At 34.3% G+C, this 17,564-nt stretch overlaps 3 protein-coding genes across 3 annotated transcripts; 1 reads left to right on the top strand and 2 right to left on the bottom strand.

Annotated features, from left to right (window-relative positions):
- Positions 1-5,401: 5,401 nt before the first annotated feature.
- Positions 5,402-6,701, bottom strand: LOC125213043 (uncharacterized). Its single transcript, XM_048113393.2, has one exon. The coding sequence runs from the start codon at positions 6,555-6,557 to the stop codon at positions 5,595-5,597; it is 963 nt and encodes a 320-aa protein (XP_047969350.1). The 5' UTR covers positions 6,558-6,701; the 3' UTR covers positions 5,402-5,594.
- A 3,074-nt stretch (positions 6,702-9,775) lies between these two features.
- On the bottom strand, positions 9,776-10,970 carry LOC125215964 (wound-induced basic protein-like). Its single transcript, XM_048117550.2, has 2 exons — positions 10,816-10,970; positions 9,776-10,007 (listed from the first exon to the last, which is right to left on the bottom strand). The coding sequence occupies exons 1-2, from the start codon at positions 10,884-10,886 to the stop codon at positions 9,935-9,937; spliced, it is 144 nt and encodes a 47-aa protein (XP_047973507.1). The 5' UTR covers positions 10,887-10,970; the 3' UTR covers positions 9,776-9,934.
- A 2,528-nt stretch (positions 10,971-13,498) lies between these two features.
- Positions 13,499-17,453, top strand: LOC125213126 (uncharacterized). Its single transcript, XM_048113493.2, has 7 exons — positions 13,499-14,180; positions 14,948-15,083; positions 15,218-15,299; positions 16,101-16,276; positions 16,417-16,554; positions 16,661-16,800; positions 16,966-17,453. Exons 1-7 carry the CDS (start codon positions 14,063-14,065, stop codon positions 17,247-17,249), a joined length of 1,074 nt encoding a protein of 357 aa, XP_047969450.1. The 5' UTR covers positions 13,499-14,062; the 3' UTR covers positions 17,250-17,453.
- The last annotated feature ends 111 nt before the right edge of the window (positions 17,454-17,564 follow it).

Below are 17,564 nucleotides of genomic sequence, written 5' to 3'. Positions count from 1 at the left end.
ATGTGAAAGGGAAATTGAATAAATAGGGGTAACCCCCTGAACTAAACCAATGTTTTGTCTCTTTAAAACCATGCTTTGTTTTGCTTTTTCACATCTCTGCTTTTCAGGCTATGTCTTTTTCTCCTTGCATCATATTTTATGTCCTCATTTTATTCAATATTATCTATAATGTGTCTTGGGATGGAAACGTTATACTTATTGAACTTCAAATATATGTAATTACCAATGTATTGGTTTAAGACAACTTGAGTGCAATTTGAAATATTTTACTTGGTCGAATGAATTTTAATAATAAGAAAAATTAAATATGCATTCATATTATTACATGAATACCCTATAATAATATATTGTCATGAATTTAAGTAAAAAGATGAGAAAATTGGGATCTAAATTGCACAAAACAAAACATTACGAATATTAAAAGAGAATTACTTTCTTAAAAAGTTACCTCTAAACATGAAATCCAATAGGATACATTCCCACCAAGTCAAAAAATTTCTCTCACTTCTTTTCTTTTTCCCATTCTGTAAATGGGCTTTTTAATGTATCGATGGCTAATCCTTTTCAGGCCCACATTAATCTGTTCATAATAATTCAACTTCCCCCTATAATATCTACGGATATGTGACTTAAATATAGTTCGAAATATATTTATTGAAATTTGCATCTAATTTTAATTTTTAAGAGTTTAAACAATTTCTTCACATTTTTCTATTTGAAGTAATTACAAACTCCTCCTTATGATATTTGGACGAACTCAAACATTCACCGAACATCGAAACTCAAAATTGATCGAGAGCTTTTAAAGAATTCGTTGTCAATTGTCTCACTTATTTTTCAATTCTATCGTCGGAAAATGTCTAAATTTCAGCTTCAAATATTCAATATCCGTGCAAAATTTTGAAGTGACAAATTTACCACAAGTCCAAAAATTGGGAATTTTGAGATATTATTAAATACTAAAAGTTTTGTTCTTATTTGACAAAATGTCCACAATCTAGAGTTTGGATTACACATACACGTACACGTACACGTACATGTATATAATGAATAGTATTATCTTGCATATTCTTCACAAACATTAACATTCGGTGCAATATAATTTTATTTTATGATGATAATTTCAGTGTAATTTCAGTATCAGGATGTCATATAATTTTAATAGTAGATGATTAAATAATCGAACCAAGTTTTGAATAATCAATAACCATTGATCTATATTGTATGTGAGTTGGTCAAACAGTAGAGAGATAATGTCTGAAGTGAAATACTATATATCAGATTCCAAGCATTTGCAACGCGATCTTTAAATTTACTTTCATATACTTATAAAAAAATCATCAATCCATTGCAGGCCAAATCAAACACTAGATTAATCTGAATTATTTCGATCAAACCCAACTATTCTTAGATATTAACGATCTGAAGTTGACATGCAATCAATTTGAAAATTGACATAATGAATCTCCATACTGTTGATAGTGCCAGGTCTTTCTTATCCTAAAAATTGGTTCAACATAACATTTGTGTAGGTTGGGGCCAAGAGTTAGGGAGGATTATTTCTATTCAATATCACATGTCTCCGTTTTCCCACAATGTGACTTCATTATTTCATTTGGATGCATTTAATTCAATAAAGGAAGGGAATGAGACCTTATTCTTCGTCTATGTTCCATGTATTTTAATTTCGGATTAATTAATATTATCCATCACTTTAATATCTTCAACTCATATTGCACCGACGACAATAATCTCAAATATATCAGTTTTCATTCTACAAATCTAATTTTTAGTTTATGTATGCAGTATGCCTCATAAATATATACTCCATTTATACAACCACGTGGCATGAATTGGTTTAGTTTTGCCCACTTAATAATGATAGATATTTTATATTTGCATTGCCTCAAGAATTACATCTATATATTGTGATTATCATTTAAACGATTTCCAGACGTTAATGGAATTATAATCAATATTTGTTTGGCAAATTTAGTTGGAAAATGCCATTACACTTGGGTGAAATTAAAAAAAAAAAGTTGTCCTGAACAATTAAATGATGTTTGTTCTTAAAAACGTGTTTGCTTCTCAATTTTATGCCATTGTTATCTTTACAAGGCCATATTTTAATATTTTAATTACTCCCTCCGTCCCATTTTAGGAGTTCCGGTTGAGTTTCGTCACGAGTTTTAGAAAATGTAAAGGAAAGTTTGTGAAAAAAAGTAGTGGAATATGGGTCCTACTTTTTTATATTTTAGTTTTATAATAAAATGTGAGTGGGAAAAGGTTAGTGGAATGTGGAGCCTAACACTATTTATGGAATATTCCAACCGGGACTCCTAGAGTGGGACACCTAAAAATGGTAAACCGGGACTCCTAAAGTGGGACGGAGGGAGTAGTTTTCATTGTATAATTTTGATGGAATACGAACAATGTACTCCCTCCGTTTCATAGTAGTAGAGTTATATTGTCATTTTGGTACGTTCCATAGTCGTGGAGTCATTTCCATTTTTAGTAAAGTCAATACATTTCTTCCACTTACTTTATTCTCTCTTCATCTCTCTTCCTCTCTTAATCTCCGTACCAAAAAAAAATTGTCTCAACTACTATGGAATGAAGGGAGTACAATAATGGAAAAACATTACATATTATAAATAAAAAAATGAAACTATAGTTTCATGCACTGATATAAGTAGCAGTTGTAGAAGTCATCAGTTCCTTTCTCTAATTATTCAAAGCATCTCAATTTAATTTTTTAAAATTTCGATGGTATACAACCCTATTCTATTTCTACCATTGGTTTATTGATTATCAAAATTTTTAAAGTCAAGGGTTCATTTCAAGAGTCGGCCAAAAAGCAAATAAGATGACATTAATACTAATCATTTTTGCAATTTTAGTTCGGCAGGTGTTTTTATTATGTTTTATTTATTTATCTTCCTACTAAATTACCCTTTTCATATGGAGAGTGAATGCGTTGACACAAGAAAATTATATTCCCTCCGTTCTATATAAATGTCATTTAGGATTGAAACGAGTTTGAGTTTTAATGTGTAATTGATGAAATAAGAGAGAAGGAATTAAAAAAAAGTAATTGGAATTGTGTAGTGAACGGGAGGCCCATGAATGATAAAGTAAAAGAGAATGAGAAAATACCATAAATTGATATGGATTGTTTCTATGAGACGGACGAAAAAAGGAAATATGACATATTTCAATGAGACAGACAAAAAAGAAAATATGATATATTTTTATGAGATAAAGATAGTTTTAAATGATAAAAAATAAATATATATATAAAGCTACATAAAATAAAGTGAAGTTGAAATGTGCTAGAAGTGTAATATAGAGATAGAAATAGATGAAGAAAGGGATCGACCTGGAAGAAAAAAATGAAATGAGAGGCATCGACCTTGAATGAATGGAAATAGTGTGTTTTCTATTGGTTTATTTTGTGGAGCAAATGAAGTGTTTCAAAAGTATGTACTACTATAAGAAATACTACTAATATAGTATTTTCTTTGTAAAATTCTTTAAGAGTAATATCTTTTCATCGCCCAGACAATATATAATTTTATGGACTTTTACTGTACATTTTCCTCAATATAATTTTATATGATTCTCTCAAAATAATCGTAAGTAAATGCTGTATATGTATGAATATAAAATTGAGATGGTTTCTGTATAACTTTTGGGCCTACGCAATCAAACTAATGTGGTGTCCAAGTCAATGGGTTGGGCCTTTTGTAGTCAGAAATTCACTATCTTAATTGGATTCTATTTGATTTCCGTAGCCATAAACCAACTTAAGGGCCCAAACTATATTAGTATGTATGTTTAGGAGAGATTAATTATCTCGTCGTTAGATGGTTTAAAATTTGGATCAAAATCCATATTGAATGAATAGCATATCATAGAATTCGGATATAAAATTGATAAATACTATATTGGGAAAAATGTAAGTAGGAGATAATAAGACTTTATTCGAGGAAAGATAACCAAATTACCCAAAGACCAATTTAATTAAGAATTCGAGAAACTATAGTCAAGTATATACTCCGGTGGAAGAAGTTTCTTACTTGTTTGTTTTATGAACGGAATCATAAATTAAGACGTAGAGTTGTGATCAATGTCGAACCCTTCTTAATCGAACTAGAGATCAAATTAGGGCCCTTCATTTTTTTAATCTTGCGGTTAGGATTAATTTGCAATTAATTTAATATTTTATTCAATAAAAACTTGCTGAGGGGTATTTTAGGAAATCAATTCTCAACATACATAACGTGATTCTCTTTGTCTCAACCTCTTTGAATTTTCACACAGTCTTCTTCAATTCTCTCGCAATTCACGATCTGCTCTGCATCGATCTTCTTCAATCTGCCATCCACGATCTGCGTCGATCTTCTTCATTCCACGTTCAATTCAATTTCGCAATATTCACATTCAATTCACGTTGTAGCTGGTGTTTCATTCTTTCCGGGCTCATTAGAAGCCGCTGGAGGTGCTGGAGGGGATCGGCCGGCGGCGGCGCGCTTGACGAATTGGGTGGCACTGAGCATTGTGGTTTTGATGATGATATTGAAACATTTATTGTTGTGGATTATATGAAGCAGGAATACAGTGGATATGCATGGAGATTTTTATGATATTGCACGGCTTATTGAAGGATATGGTGATAAAATTCGTGCATTTAGACATATTATGGCTAAAGGGAGAAAAGAAGTACTTGGTGAGGGAAATGTATTGAATGAAGGTTGCTGTGAAATTTTTATCCTAAATGTATTTTGACAAAAGTACTCCTGGATTGAAGTAATTAAATTGTCTACCTAATGAAGGAGCGAAATTAATAAAGCATGGTCTGATCTCATCCATTAAAAACTAGATCTAAGGGTTCAAATTTAGTCTCTAGTTCGATCATTAATAGAGGATTTGTGGATAATGGGACTCGTAACTTTAGAAAATTCTCGATAGACATAGTAGTACACATTTTAATACTCCCATCTAGTTTCAACCAGTTAACTTCATCTTATTTTGTAATTTTTGACTTAGACAAAATTTCGTATTATTTTAGCGGATATTGTTGATATAGCTAGGTAAAAGTAAGATCAATTTTATTAATTGATAAGTTGAATATAAAATTTTCAACTTTTTTTTTGAAGGACTTCTAAAATTTCGAACATGAGAGAAAAATATGAAATCACGTGAGTTACTTTTTATGTAATTTTTTTCAAGCAAACATGTGAATTAGGACTGCGATTGAATCCTCACAAAAGCAATTTTATTTAATACTCCCTATCTAAAAATACAATTTAAAATGGAGAGATTATATAAATCTTAAAGTTTTAATAGTAGTATATGTTTATAGAGAGAGTCAATGCCATTTAGAATTGGCGCAATTCCATAACTGTAATCCCGGTTTAAGACTGGTATTCAGTCTCAATTATTTATACGCATTGATTCGTAAGTAAATACAAGTATAGAAAAAAAAAACATGAATAAAACATAAGCCCCACTCCCAAAATATATTTACCACTTAAAACTTGAAAAAACAAAATAAAAGTGTAAATGATGCAAGGAGAAGAAGAAGTAGGTAATTAATATCTATGAGCAGCAATGTTATGAACCTTCTTGCTGTTTTTGGTAAAAGTATGCAACCATCCAATCCCCTTAATGGCCTTAGAAATGTTGACAAGCTTAGGCCTCCCCACTCCCAAACTCATCTTCCCCGCCGACATCTTCAGCGCCTGCAAGCAGCACACCTCCCCGCCTGCAAACTCATCTTCCTCCTCCTCCTCCTTCTTCCCCCTCCTCGTACTAGCCTTGTCGGCCTCCATCTCATACGCCTCCCACAGCGAATCCATCCCTTCCCCTCCTCCGCCACTGCTGTTGTGCCTCTCCTCAAACAGCTTCCCCGCCAGCGTCCTCTTCCACTCCCTCTCCCTCCTCATCGACCCGTAGCTAGAGAATGAGTCTCCTCCGCCGATTATGCGCTGAGAGTTTGATTGCTTTGTATTTTTATTACATATGGCTGATCCATTGATGAGTACTGATGGGTTCTGTTTTGGTTTGAGCTTCTTCTCTTCGGCATTGGAGGCCAGCCGCTCGAAATTGTCTAGAATTTTCAGGAAATTCTCCAGCCTCTTCTCCTGATCCATCGTTTTGGAGACCTCGCCGGAGTTTTCGCTTTTTCCGGCGGGGCCCGCCTCCAAAATTGGATCTTTTTGGGGGGTCTGGTCCAAGATTTGAGATAAGGTTTCTTCTTTCATTGATGGAGGGCCGAATACTATTTCGTAGATGCCGAGTTCGTCTGAACTTTGGGGGTCTTGATCATCTTTGTTGAATAATTGCAAAGTGAAGTGCGATTGGGTGAGGAAGAGGAAGGCGAGGGAGAGGAGGGAAGTGGTGATGAAGAGAGGGGAGAGAAAGGAGAGGAGCTTGAGGAGGTAAGGGGAGAAGAAGATCAAGTAGGAGAAGTAGAGAGGGTGGGAGCGAATGAAGGAGCAGAGGAGAATCAAGTCAGAGATAATAAGACTAGAAAAATTGCACAGCTCAGACATTTCTGGAAATCAGGGAATACAAAAATGGGAGATGGTGAAGAAATGGGGATGAAGAGGAAGAAGAATATGGAATCTTGTTGATTGGGAGAATGCGGCGTGAATAAAGGGAAGTGAAATTGCTCATGCAAATGAGCAATAGAGAGGGATAAATTAAGATTTTACCTTTATTTATGGATTATGCTATTCAACAACCAATATTATAGCCTTTTTTCTTTTAGTCTATATGAAAAGGATTGGTGTTATCCAAACACAAATTTGATTAATTGTGTTTAAGCTCTATTTAAGAAATGTACTCATAAACTTATGTCGGGTTAAATATATGATAAACATCTGCAATAGGAGAAACTGGTGATCTACTAATTATATACTACTAGATAATTATTGACATAGTTACTAATAGGAGAAACTGGTGATGATTATGTGAATCTTACGTTGATTAGTAAATAGTAGTGGTAAATAATATATGTACTTATAGTACACCATTTAATGACATGCTAAGTGCTTCTTTCATCCCTAACTAACGAAATTAATACTCCATAGTACACCATTTAATGGTATGTTAAGTATTTCTTTCATCACATAACTAACAAATTAATACAACCATTTTGGAGGCCGAATTCTACCCAAGTCAAATTTAATGGATATCTTCACCATATTAGAATTTAGAACTATAGAAGAGATAATAGACACATGTCAATAATTATTTTTTGGGATGGTTGAATTATTAAGGTTTATTATATCTTACTCTTCTTATTATTTCTGTTTTGCACTCGAGTCCACGAACAATTGTACCAGCAGTATTATGCACTGGCTATCATTTTGCAGTATTGTAAGTTAGGCTTTAAGAAAATCGATGATTCAATATAATTAGTTATTCTACATATGACATCCTCACTTGAACATTATATATAGAGCACGAAAGTTATACTAAATGATGCATATAGATCATGCACACTAATGGGAATTAAAATAATAATTCAGTTAATTTTATCTAATTAATGCAGTTAATTAGTAGTCGGCAAAAAGCCTAACGATTGACATACATCACATGGGATATGGCCAACGAAGAAGAATTCAATTTAGAGTTTAGGCAAAGTCAAGGACTTTTTAATTTGAGTTAAGATTAAAATTGGTCCTAAACATATGATCATTTTACGATTTCGGTTATAAACTTTATCTTTTGGAATTTTTGGTCTTGCACATTTCAAATCGGATCACAATTGGCCCTCCGTTAAAAATTCCGTTAAAAACTAACGGTCAACGGGTTTAATCTCGATTTTGACCAAATCAGACTTTTAATTCTGATTTTTTACTCCCTAATTAATTCCCTAATTATTTTAGTAAATATTCATTTAAAATCAAAAATAAAGAATATGAAAAAATAAAATGAAATAGAATTGCAAAAACGATGAGCAGATCCGTCGCGATTGATGCACACGACCTTATATTGAAGCGTGATTAGCTGCGATGCCTACCATTGATTCCGGTATCGATTTTCCGAGGGGGATATCGAAACGTGTGAGCTGATTGTAGTGAAGCTCATGGAAATTCGATTTTCAAATTGGCCATCTTCGTCTTCGTCTTCGTTTTGAATTTGATTTTGATTTCGATCTTCTTCTTCATCTTCATGTTTCTCTTCATCTTCAATTTGGACTTCCTCCTCTCCGTCTTCGTGGAGATTTTGATCTTCTTCTTCTTCTTCAAGGTCTTCGATTAGGACTTCCTCTTCGATTTCGAAAATTGTGCAACGAGTTGAGCCAATCGTATCGTCCACCCTCGCCGGCGTCAAGCAAGCTTGGAAATGAGGGGTTTCGGAATCGGAAAGAAGGGATTTGGCGAAATCGAGAGAGCCAAGGAGATTGCGCCATGGTTTGTAGACGCATTTGCTGATTGCAAGGCTTCGGAGAGGGAGATGGGAGAGGATGTTGGTGGTGAGCTCTGATGGTAGATTTGTGCGGTAATCACACCCCATTGATGGATTGAATCGAATCACTGCTTGAAGAAGAAATATGTTCATCGTTTTTGCAATTCTATTTCATTTTATTTTTTCATATTCTTTATTTCTGATTTTAAATGAATATTTACTAAAATAATTAGGGAATTAATTAGGGAGTAAAAAATCAGAATTAAAAGTCTAATTTGGTCAAAATCAGGATTAAGCCCATTGACCGTTAGTTTTTAATGGAATTGCTAACGGAGGACCAATTGTGATCCGATTTGAAATGTGCAAGGCCAAAAAATCCAAAAGATAAAGTTTAAGACCAAAATCGTAAAATGACCATATGTTCAGTATTGGCCCACTTTAGCATTATACCTTCTTCACGTACAAAAAGGAAAAAATTGTAATATAGACAAATTTGACCAACATGGCAAAGAATATGTAGAAAAGGATCTTACAAACAATGTGTATAAAGGCATCAATCGATCATTTATATGTGTAAAGTAACCTAGTCGTTGGTTGTAATAGATCATGACAGTCCTCTAAAGTTAGTCGGTTAGATTACTACCCACACTTTCTAACTTCAACCAAGCAAGAATAAATGTTGGTATCTCAAAGATCAGGATCAACCATAACCGTTGATATTAAATTATCAATGTTGGTAGTGATTGAAGTCAAGCGTCAATAATGGGGGAAGTACATGAGATAGGGAGGTTAATTGATGGTGAATAATTCTAAAGGGTCTTTGGGTTTGGAAAAAGGAAGTTCCAAGTCTTCAATTTCACATGGGAAGCCACTCAATTACTACTCCATTGCACACACCACCTTTATTCACAACCACCACCTATCCTTTTCTGATTGGGGGTCCCCTAATTGTCTGCTGTGACAATTTCCATAATTTTTTTCTAGTATAAATCTTGTGAGAGCATTCACTGTGTCTAGATCCCACACAACAAACTTTATCAGGCAAGTCAAAGCTCTCACAAGGGGAAAAGCATAAAGTAGTAATTCTTCTAACATCTAAAGACAGCAACAATGCAAGATATTCATGATTATAAAGCAGACAAAGTAAAGAGGGGAATAATGCAGAATCCTTCTAGTAGACATGCAATGTTTTTACTTCCTCAGTGAATCTGATCAAGAATCCGAGTCATGTGAATCTAAGTTCTATATTGAGATTATGTGGCACATTCATTAATCCCTAAACCTGAACCAGCCAAACTGGCTCCTAACTAAATGCACATAACATAAGATCAGTGAAGAGCTCGAAACAAGTGGATTTTAATCAGACAAAAGCTTTACTTCTCAAAAGCAATATCTAGTTACATGTAGTCTAGAGAAATAAACTCGATGTTCTAGTTAAAGGAGTTACAATATTAGGTGGCAATTTAGACATTTGGAGGCTCCATCCAAGGTAGTGATTGCATCATGCACACTGTTACTCTGACATAACAGGTTTGTTCTCATTTGCCTTTGGCCTATGTTCCTTCGGCTTCTGCTCTTCGGTTTTCCTTTTGAAAAGAATTAGCATCAATGTCAGTGAAACTCAAGTAGGCATCACCAATCTCATTCCTGTTCTACTAAAATACTAACACATATAGAGAATTCTATAACTACATGTGTGACTGTTTGAGGCAGAAGGCAAAGCACATCGCAAAAGACAATACATGTGTGCATATTGGAAAGGCATAAATCTGTAGCTAGATCCCTTACAACAAGCACTGGACATATATTATCTCCAGATATGAATATAAGGACTCTAATAAAAACAAAGCAATGCCTTACAATGATAAGTACGGAGAAACAAAAAAAAATGCAGAAAAATTACAATTTGCACTTATAGTTACTCATTTCAAGGAAGAACAAAACAATAATTGGCAGAAATTGCATCCCTATAGCTTCAAATTGGGGGAAATGCTATTATTATGCAAAATATGCCAGGTTAGGACTGTTACATAATTAATTAACACACTAGCCTATATGATTTCTCCTCCATATAAACGGTGACCTACAGTAATCGATTAAACAAGAATATACAAAACAAAAAAAAAGTTCGCATATGGACATTCAATTACATTTCTAACTCATTAAATCAGGGGGAAATCATTAAAGATGCAAAATAATCACAAGGAGCTCGAGTTTGCAGTATCTAGTGCATAATTAATTAACCAAGTAAAATGCGATTACTCCAAATAAGCTAGCGCAACAATCAATGAACATAGAAAAATCAAACATCGGTTTTTCTGGGAAACAATTTTTAGCAACGTAAATGAACAAAAACAGCACCTAGAAAACTTCAAATTCGGAGGAGAGATATACCTCTTGTCGGAGACACCCCCCTTCTGGCTGAGGAAAGAACGGAAAAGTGGGGAATTCACGTCGTAAATCATTTTGGTAGATCAATTCAACGGCACAAGATAAAAACCCTAATTTCTTCAAATTCGAACCTTAATCGCTTTATTTTAAGAAATTTCAATTAGGTGAATCGGAACGTTATTTGTTTGTGAACAAATTGGGCTGAATTTTCTAAGCCCATTATACTTGATACTGGGCCTTCACCGAAATGTTATTTTAACATTGGACTAAATTCTCATCATTTAACATAACCGGCAATAGCAATAATTTTGATGATTATAACGCAATGTATGTATAATATTGGGCTAAACTACCCTTAATTTATTAAAGTTACTGCTACTAAATACTAACACGGGCTGTAGCAATATCGCAATGAATGTATATTTATTGGGCTAAACTACCTCTAATTAATTAAAATTACTCAACACTGACAGTATGTAGTAATAAAGCAATGGATGTATAATTTAGAGGTGGATAAAAGTACCAAAATATTAAAATATAGTCTTTTTTGTATCAAAAAAGTTTTAAAAATATCAATTTTTCGAATGGCATAATGCGATATCTTATCAATTGATTTCGGTACGATTAAGGTATACATTTTCAAGTACCATGGTATACATCAAACATGTGGTATCAAATCGGTATAAATATATACCGAACGCTCGATATATGAATCCGATATATATTGCTCATATTTATTTATATCTTACTGTATTACTCCCTTCGTCCCATTCGAGATGGTCACATTCTTGAGTGGCACGAGATTTTAGGAAGTGTTGTTAGGTGGAAGTAGGGCTGACAATTTTTGGCACGACACGAACCCGCACGAAATTAATGGGTATGTGTCAAAGCTTATTGGGTTTGTGTCCTTATCGTGTCGACACGATAAGGACACGAAAATTTCGTGTCGTGTTCGTGCTACACGTTAAGTATACTATAATATTATTTCGTGCCGTGTTCGTGTTACACCTTAAGTATATATAATATTATTTTTATTTTTATTTATTTTAAAATTTTAAAATTTTAAAAATTTAAAACTAAAATTAAAATTTTCGTATTAGAAATAATATTAATATATTATAATATTATTATTATAGTGTTGTTATCGTGTTGTGTCGTATATGTGTTGTTATCGTGCCGTGTTGACCCGAAGTGGTTCGTGTCGTTAATGGGTTCGTATCGTGTTCGTGTCTGAGGGTAGCGGGTCGTGTTCGTGTTTGGAGTTTTCTTAACGGGTCGTGTTCGTGTTTGTTGTTATCGTGTCGACACGATAACGACACAACACGCACGATTTGCCACCCCTAGGTGGAAGAAAGTAGAGAGGAAAAAAGAAGTTGAATATTTTAATGAAGGAAGAGGAGAGAGGAGGTTATTTCCAAAATTTGAAAGCGACCATCTTGATTGGGATAAATAAAAAAAAGAAAGGTGATCATCTTGAATGGGACGGAAGGAGTAATATCGACATGAACAGAGGTATTATGGTATGGCATACCGTGTTTTAGTATACCATACGATATACTGCAATAACGATATCAAAAGTTTATCATACTATACTAAATTTTGGTGTTACCAAAAATTTCGATACGATATAGATATTTATTTTCCCGCACAACAAGTTTCGATATAATATGCTGTATAACATTTTCGGTGTAATATACTATACCGACCCACCCTAATCCTACTTCTAAAAGAACCGATAAAACGAATCGACAGTGTAAAACAATTTGTAGCACTACTGATATTTTTAGATTATAAAATCTAAATTATATTTTAAAAATTAAAATATTCAATTTTCATTGATGTTGAATGTCAATTGTATCACAAAAGTAAGGTATACCGAAAATGAGGTACAATTTCGGCATTGAAATTCATCATATTGAAAATTTGGTATACTGTACTTCGGTGTGACGAAAATTTTAGTAAGATAAAGCTATGATTTTATTTTCACACCGAATTTTCGGTAAGTTGTACAATATGGTGATTACAGTAAGGTAATGCATCTATATGTTATTTACATTAAATTAAACCATCCATCCCTCACTTACGAGCGCATACGTGACAAAAAGAATGCACTCCAATAGACTATTTCAATTTATACTGCAATAAAGAAGAAAATAAAATCAAAATCAATTAATATTGGTCAAATAAATTCCATCTACTTATTCTAATTAACTAAAAAATACTAATAAATATTAAAATAACTGAAGAAATTTATAAAATTCTAACGTGTGGAAAAAATAAAATCAGAGCTAGTTAACCTCAATCATCAATACATTAAACATGACTAGACATTATGTTGACACTATAACGTGCTTAAGACTCATATGTTTTCGCAAACATTACACCTCAAAAGTAATCACACACTCACAAAATACATCTCAAATTCTAAATTAATCATGACAAATAATTCCAAAAATAATGATCATAAATATAAACAAATTTGAAATTGTGTCATGAAGAACATATAACGTTTTCAATGGAATCCTCAAGAACATGCATTACCTTTATAAAGTTTGCATATTGGAATGTTTGTACTACTTCATGGAACTTTTGTTGAATTTCCATTGAGATTTCTTCACAAATAAATAATAAAAAAATCTTAATGTGATGAAGGTCAATTGTTGAATTTGTAGAAAGATGAGGTCCTCTGATGAAAAATGAGGTGACACGAAAAACAAGAAAGAAAGAGGAGAGCGAAAAACGGTGAATTTGGGGAAATTGCGTATAAATAAACTAGGGCATATCTATCATTCTTGCGCCTAGCCCTATAGCCCAGTTTTGCTCCCATGGAATTGTTTCCATTTCCTTACTAGTAATTATTTCTGTAGTTTTTCTAATTTTTACCAAAATTAACCAATAAATTTTATCCATCTAGGGTTAGGAGGTGTGGATCCGGCGCACAAATTGAACCGATCACAGATTAGGGTTTCGCACCTGTGTTCTTCATTGCCGCCACTGCATATACATACAGCGATACATACTAGTTTTGTCTTTACATATGTTTCCGGTTTGAGGAGTTTTGCTTCGAATCGAGATATAAAAGGAAGTCACTTAGGCAATTGGGCGTATTTTTTTGGTGTCAATTGTCGCAAATTTACGATTGAATGTGGTGCCTGGAACTGTGATCGGGGGAGTATTGTTCATTTGCTGTTCGTATTTTTTATCGTACATTGTGGAAAAAACAAAAAAGTTATTGAAGGGATTTTGAAGAATGGATAAGAAGAAGGTTGTAGCTCCATTGGTCTGCCATGGCCATTCACGACCTGTTGTTGATTTGTTCTACAGTCCAGTAACGCCTGATGGATTCTTTCTTGTTAGTGCAAGCAAGGGTAACTACGCATACCGTTCGATCATATATGTTGTTTGATTATGGTGCTTCTTTATTTGCTAGGTCATACTGATTAATTATGTGTGAATTTATCAGTTTGTATGATCAGAATATTCAATAATGCTAGTTTTCCTTGTCGAAATTGATCCTAATGTCTTTATGTGGAAAATGCTTTTAGCAAGTAGCAATCTGAAAGATGAGAATAAGATCACATCTGGACTGAATCCTTTTGTTTCTTCCCTTTGTCGGATCGAACTTTTGTTGAAATTACTTATTTCTTGACTCTTGACCCACTAGGTTCTTAAAATTACTTATTTCTTGAATCTTGACCCACTAGGTTGTTGCATGAATCACGATATGTATATTGAAAGTATATCTCTTAAAGTTTAAGGGGACTCATTCACTTGAAGTGTATCAATGAGACATGTATACGAGTCTCTGATGTAGTACTAGTAGAAATTTGTAGAATTGGGAATGTAGGGTCTATAATTTCTGTTTTGGAATTTTTCTCTGTTCAAATGTACTAAACTTCATGAAGCATATGTTTGTTGATTTGATTAGTTGTTGCAGAAATGGTATTTTGATCTGTTATGGTGTTATCCATTTATTTTCATCCGTCAGGGCCTGTTAAATTTATGTGGAATTCTTGCATCATCTAAAAGAAAATTATATACTTGAGATTTATTTGAGGCCAAGACTTCTAATGAATTAAAATATGTTCAATGATGGTCTCATGAAAAAATAACCCACATTCCACACACTTTTCAGACTCTACACCAATGTTGAGAAATGGAGAAACAGGAGACTGGATTGGGACCTTTCAAGGGCATAAAGGTGCAGTATGGAGTTGTTGCCTGGATAAACAAGCCATGCGCGCTGCCTCTGCATCTGCTGATTTTTCAGCGTAAGAATCGATGCTTTTGTTGTTTCCTTTCTGATAATTCAATTGGAATTTGTACTATATGTTAATACACGATGTCAAAGTTTCAACAATGAGAAAATAGAGAATTTTGCACCTGATTCTGTTATTGATTGCAGGAAATTATGGGATGCATTAACTGGTGATGAACTGCATTCGTTTGAGCATAAACACATTGCCCGTGCTTGTGCTTTCTCAGAGGTGCTCCTTAATTGGCCCTTTTCTTCTAATGATACTGTTTTTCTTATATCATTTGTGAAAATAATATTGAATTGTCATGTGTCTCACAACAGAGAAGTTTTTAAGTTGGTAGATATCTCAGTTTTTTTAATCTTTAAATCAATAGGTTGAAGAGATGAGAATTAAACTCATCTGAAACACTAATCCAATCCATAATGATGTAATCCATTTGCATGTTCCAAATGCTGGAACAGTTCTCTTGCTTCTGTTTTCTCTGGATAGATATTTGGCTGGTTTACAATTTACTAATAGGACCATACTGTTGTGAATTCCCCGAGTAACAATTGTGGAATCACGGAGCTTATATGTTTCATGTGTGCATAAGTCAAAATATATCCAGAACCAGGATATGGATACAGGGGTACATAACTACTTATACATATAAACAATGTGTATTGTGTAATATGCTTATTAAAAATCACGTGACATAACCTCTAAACTTTAGCAAAATATCATTATGTGGAAAACCTCCCATGTTGGTGAGTTGGCCCAAGTTTGTTACATTACTTTTTCACCATGATAATCCATTCCGGAGCATCAAATTTAGGCATTGTTTCTCGGACCCGTACCCGTACCCATAATTAACAATTAACATTCTGAGGGTTTCAATGTGACATTCTGAGGGTTTCAATGCCACAACTGGATCCAGACCTCTGTCACAGCTGTCCGTATGACATAATGGCTGAAACATATGTTAGAAGATACTTACGTTATCTAATACTATTCTGCAGTGTGGGCTGAAATTGTTTTATCAATTTGCAGGATACCCACTTACTTTTAACTGGGGGAATGGAAAAAGTTCTCCGCATATTTGATCTAAATAGGCCCGATGCTTCTCCTAGGGAGATTGAAAAGTCTCCAGGTTCTGTCAGGACTCTTTCTTGGCTTCATAGCGACCAAACTATCTTAGGTTCCTGTACTGATATGGGTGGCGTGAGGTATGTGATGGTGTCCAAGTAATTTTTTGCTGTTTCTGGCTTTTTCATGTTGTTGAGCTATCCTGTGTGTATTTTTTATCTTGGATGATATCTGGTCTCACTACTTATAGTATCTAACATGTGAAAGCTATTGCTCACAGGTTATGGGATGTGAGAACTGGCACAATTGTTCGGACTCTCGACACCAAGGCTTCTGTAACCAGTGCTGAAGTGAGTCAAGATGGCCGCTATATAACAACTGCTGATGGAACAAGTGTAAAGTTTTGGGATGCAAATCAGTACGTTTTGTTTGTTTGTGTAATTTTATTTATTGACAGCATTTGCCTGGTTGTCATGGTAGTTATATTTTATTGATTCAATAATGCTGGACACTTCTTTTAACAGCTTTGGATTGGTAAAGAGTTATGAAATGCCTTGCATCGTAGAATCAGCTTCAATGGAGCCAAAGTATGGCAACAAGTTCATTGCTGGTGGAGAAGACATGTGGGTTCACATGTTTGATTTCCACACAGGCGTTGAAATTGGTAAGTTCAGTGCAATTTGTGCATATCTCAGCAGATACTTTTTGCTTTTGATTCTTTTCTTATTTTGGCAATTATGATCCCCTCCCTGTGCTTGGTGGTTGAGGGTAGCAAGATACATTTCCATCTATTTGTTCTGATGATAATATTCTTGATTGCAATATCCAGGGTGCAACAAAGGGCACCATGGTCCAGTGCACTGTGTGCGTTTCTCACCGGGTGGCGAATCTTACGCCTCTGGATCTGAAGATGGAACTATTAGGATATGGCAGACTGCTCCCCTGAACAACTCCGAGGAGGAAACATCTGGTGCTGCCGCTACACACAGGCCAAGTTTCAAAGACGTGGATCAAGTCACTCACCAAATCGAAAACGTCCAGATTGCTGACCACGACACAAATGATGTGAACTATAAGCCAAGTAGTACCCAGAAGGAATCGGAGGCTGACTAGGTTGAGATTACATGTTTTCCTTGTGTGTGTGTTGTAGTTTTTGGCCTGACCCGCAGCAAAGGGGCGTAAAAAGTTCGATGCTTGATCTTTTGCAATAAACAAAGCTTTTTTATCCTTTTTGTCTTGAGAGTAAATTGTGATTGAATTCTCATTTTACTCTCTTTGAATCATCTGCTTACTATACAAGTCCACTTTTTGTCTTCATCTTTTAGTTTCTGCTTTTCTTTGTAGTATTTAAAGACCCAGCCCTTTTATTAGTCCCTTTCCTCTACAAAATAATGTCTCATTTTTCCATTTTGGGCTATTCATAATTTA

Source organism: Salvia hispanica, chromosome 3 (assembly GCF_029641045.1).
Source record: "Salvia hispanica isolate PSC_SH4W2 chromosome 3, Shi_PSC_v1, whole genome shotgun sequence".
NCBI classification, from domain to species: domain Eukaryota; kingdom Viridiplantae; phylum Streptophyta; class Magnoliopsida; order Lamiales; family Lamiaceae; genus Salvia; species Salvia hispanica.
The sequence above is the reverse complement of the archived record's forward strand: the minus strand, read 5'-3'. Positions and strand labels throughout refer to the sequence as shown.

Excerpts from the sequence above, each read along its gene's own strand:
- LOC125215964 (XM_048117550.2), bottom strand. The coding sequence starts at position 10,886 with ATGATTTACGACGTGAATTCCCCACTTTTCCGTTCTTTCCTCAGCCAG. Across the intron at positions 10,008-10,815 it reads GGGGGTGTCTCCGACAAGAG|GAAAACCGAAGAGCAGAAGC; the intron begins GTATATCTCTCC and ends TCTTTTCAAAAG.
- LOC125213126 (XM_048113493.2), top strand. The coding sequence starts at position 14,063 with ATGGATAAGAAGAAGGTTGTAGCTCCATTGGTCTGCCATGGCCATTCA. Across the intron at positions 14,181-14,947 it reads TCTTGTTAGTGCAAGCAAGG|ACTCTACACCAATGTTGAGA; the intron begins GTAACTACGCAT and ends CACACTTTTCAG. Across the intron at positions 16,277-16,416 it reads ACTGATATGGGTGGCGTGAG|GTTATGGGATGTGAGAACTG; the intron begins GTATGTGATGGT and ends TATTGCTCACAG.
- LOC125213043 (XM_048113393.2), bottom strand. The coding sequence starts at position 6,557 with ATGTCTGAGCTGTGCAATTTTTCTAGTCTTATTATCTCTGACTTGATT.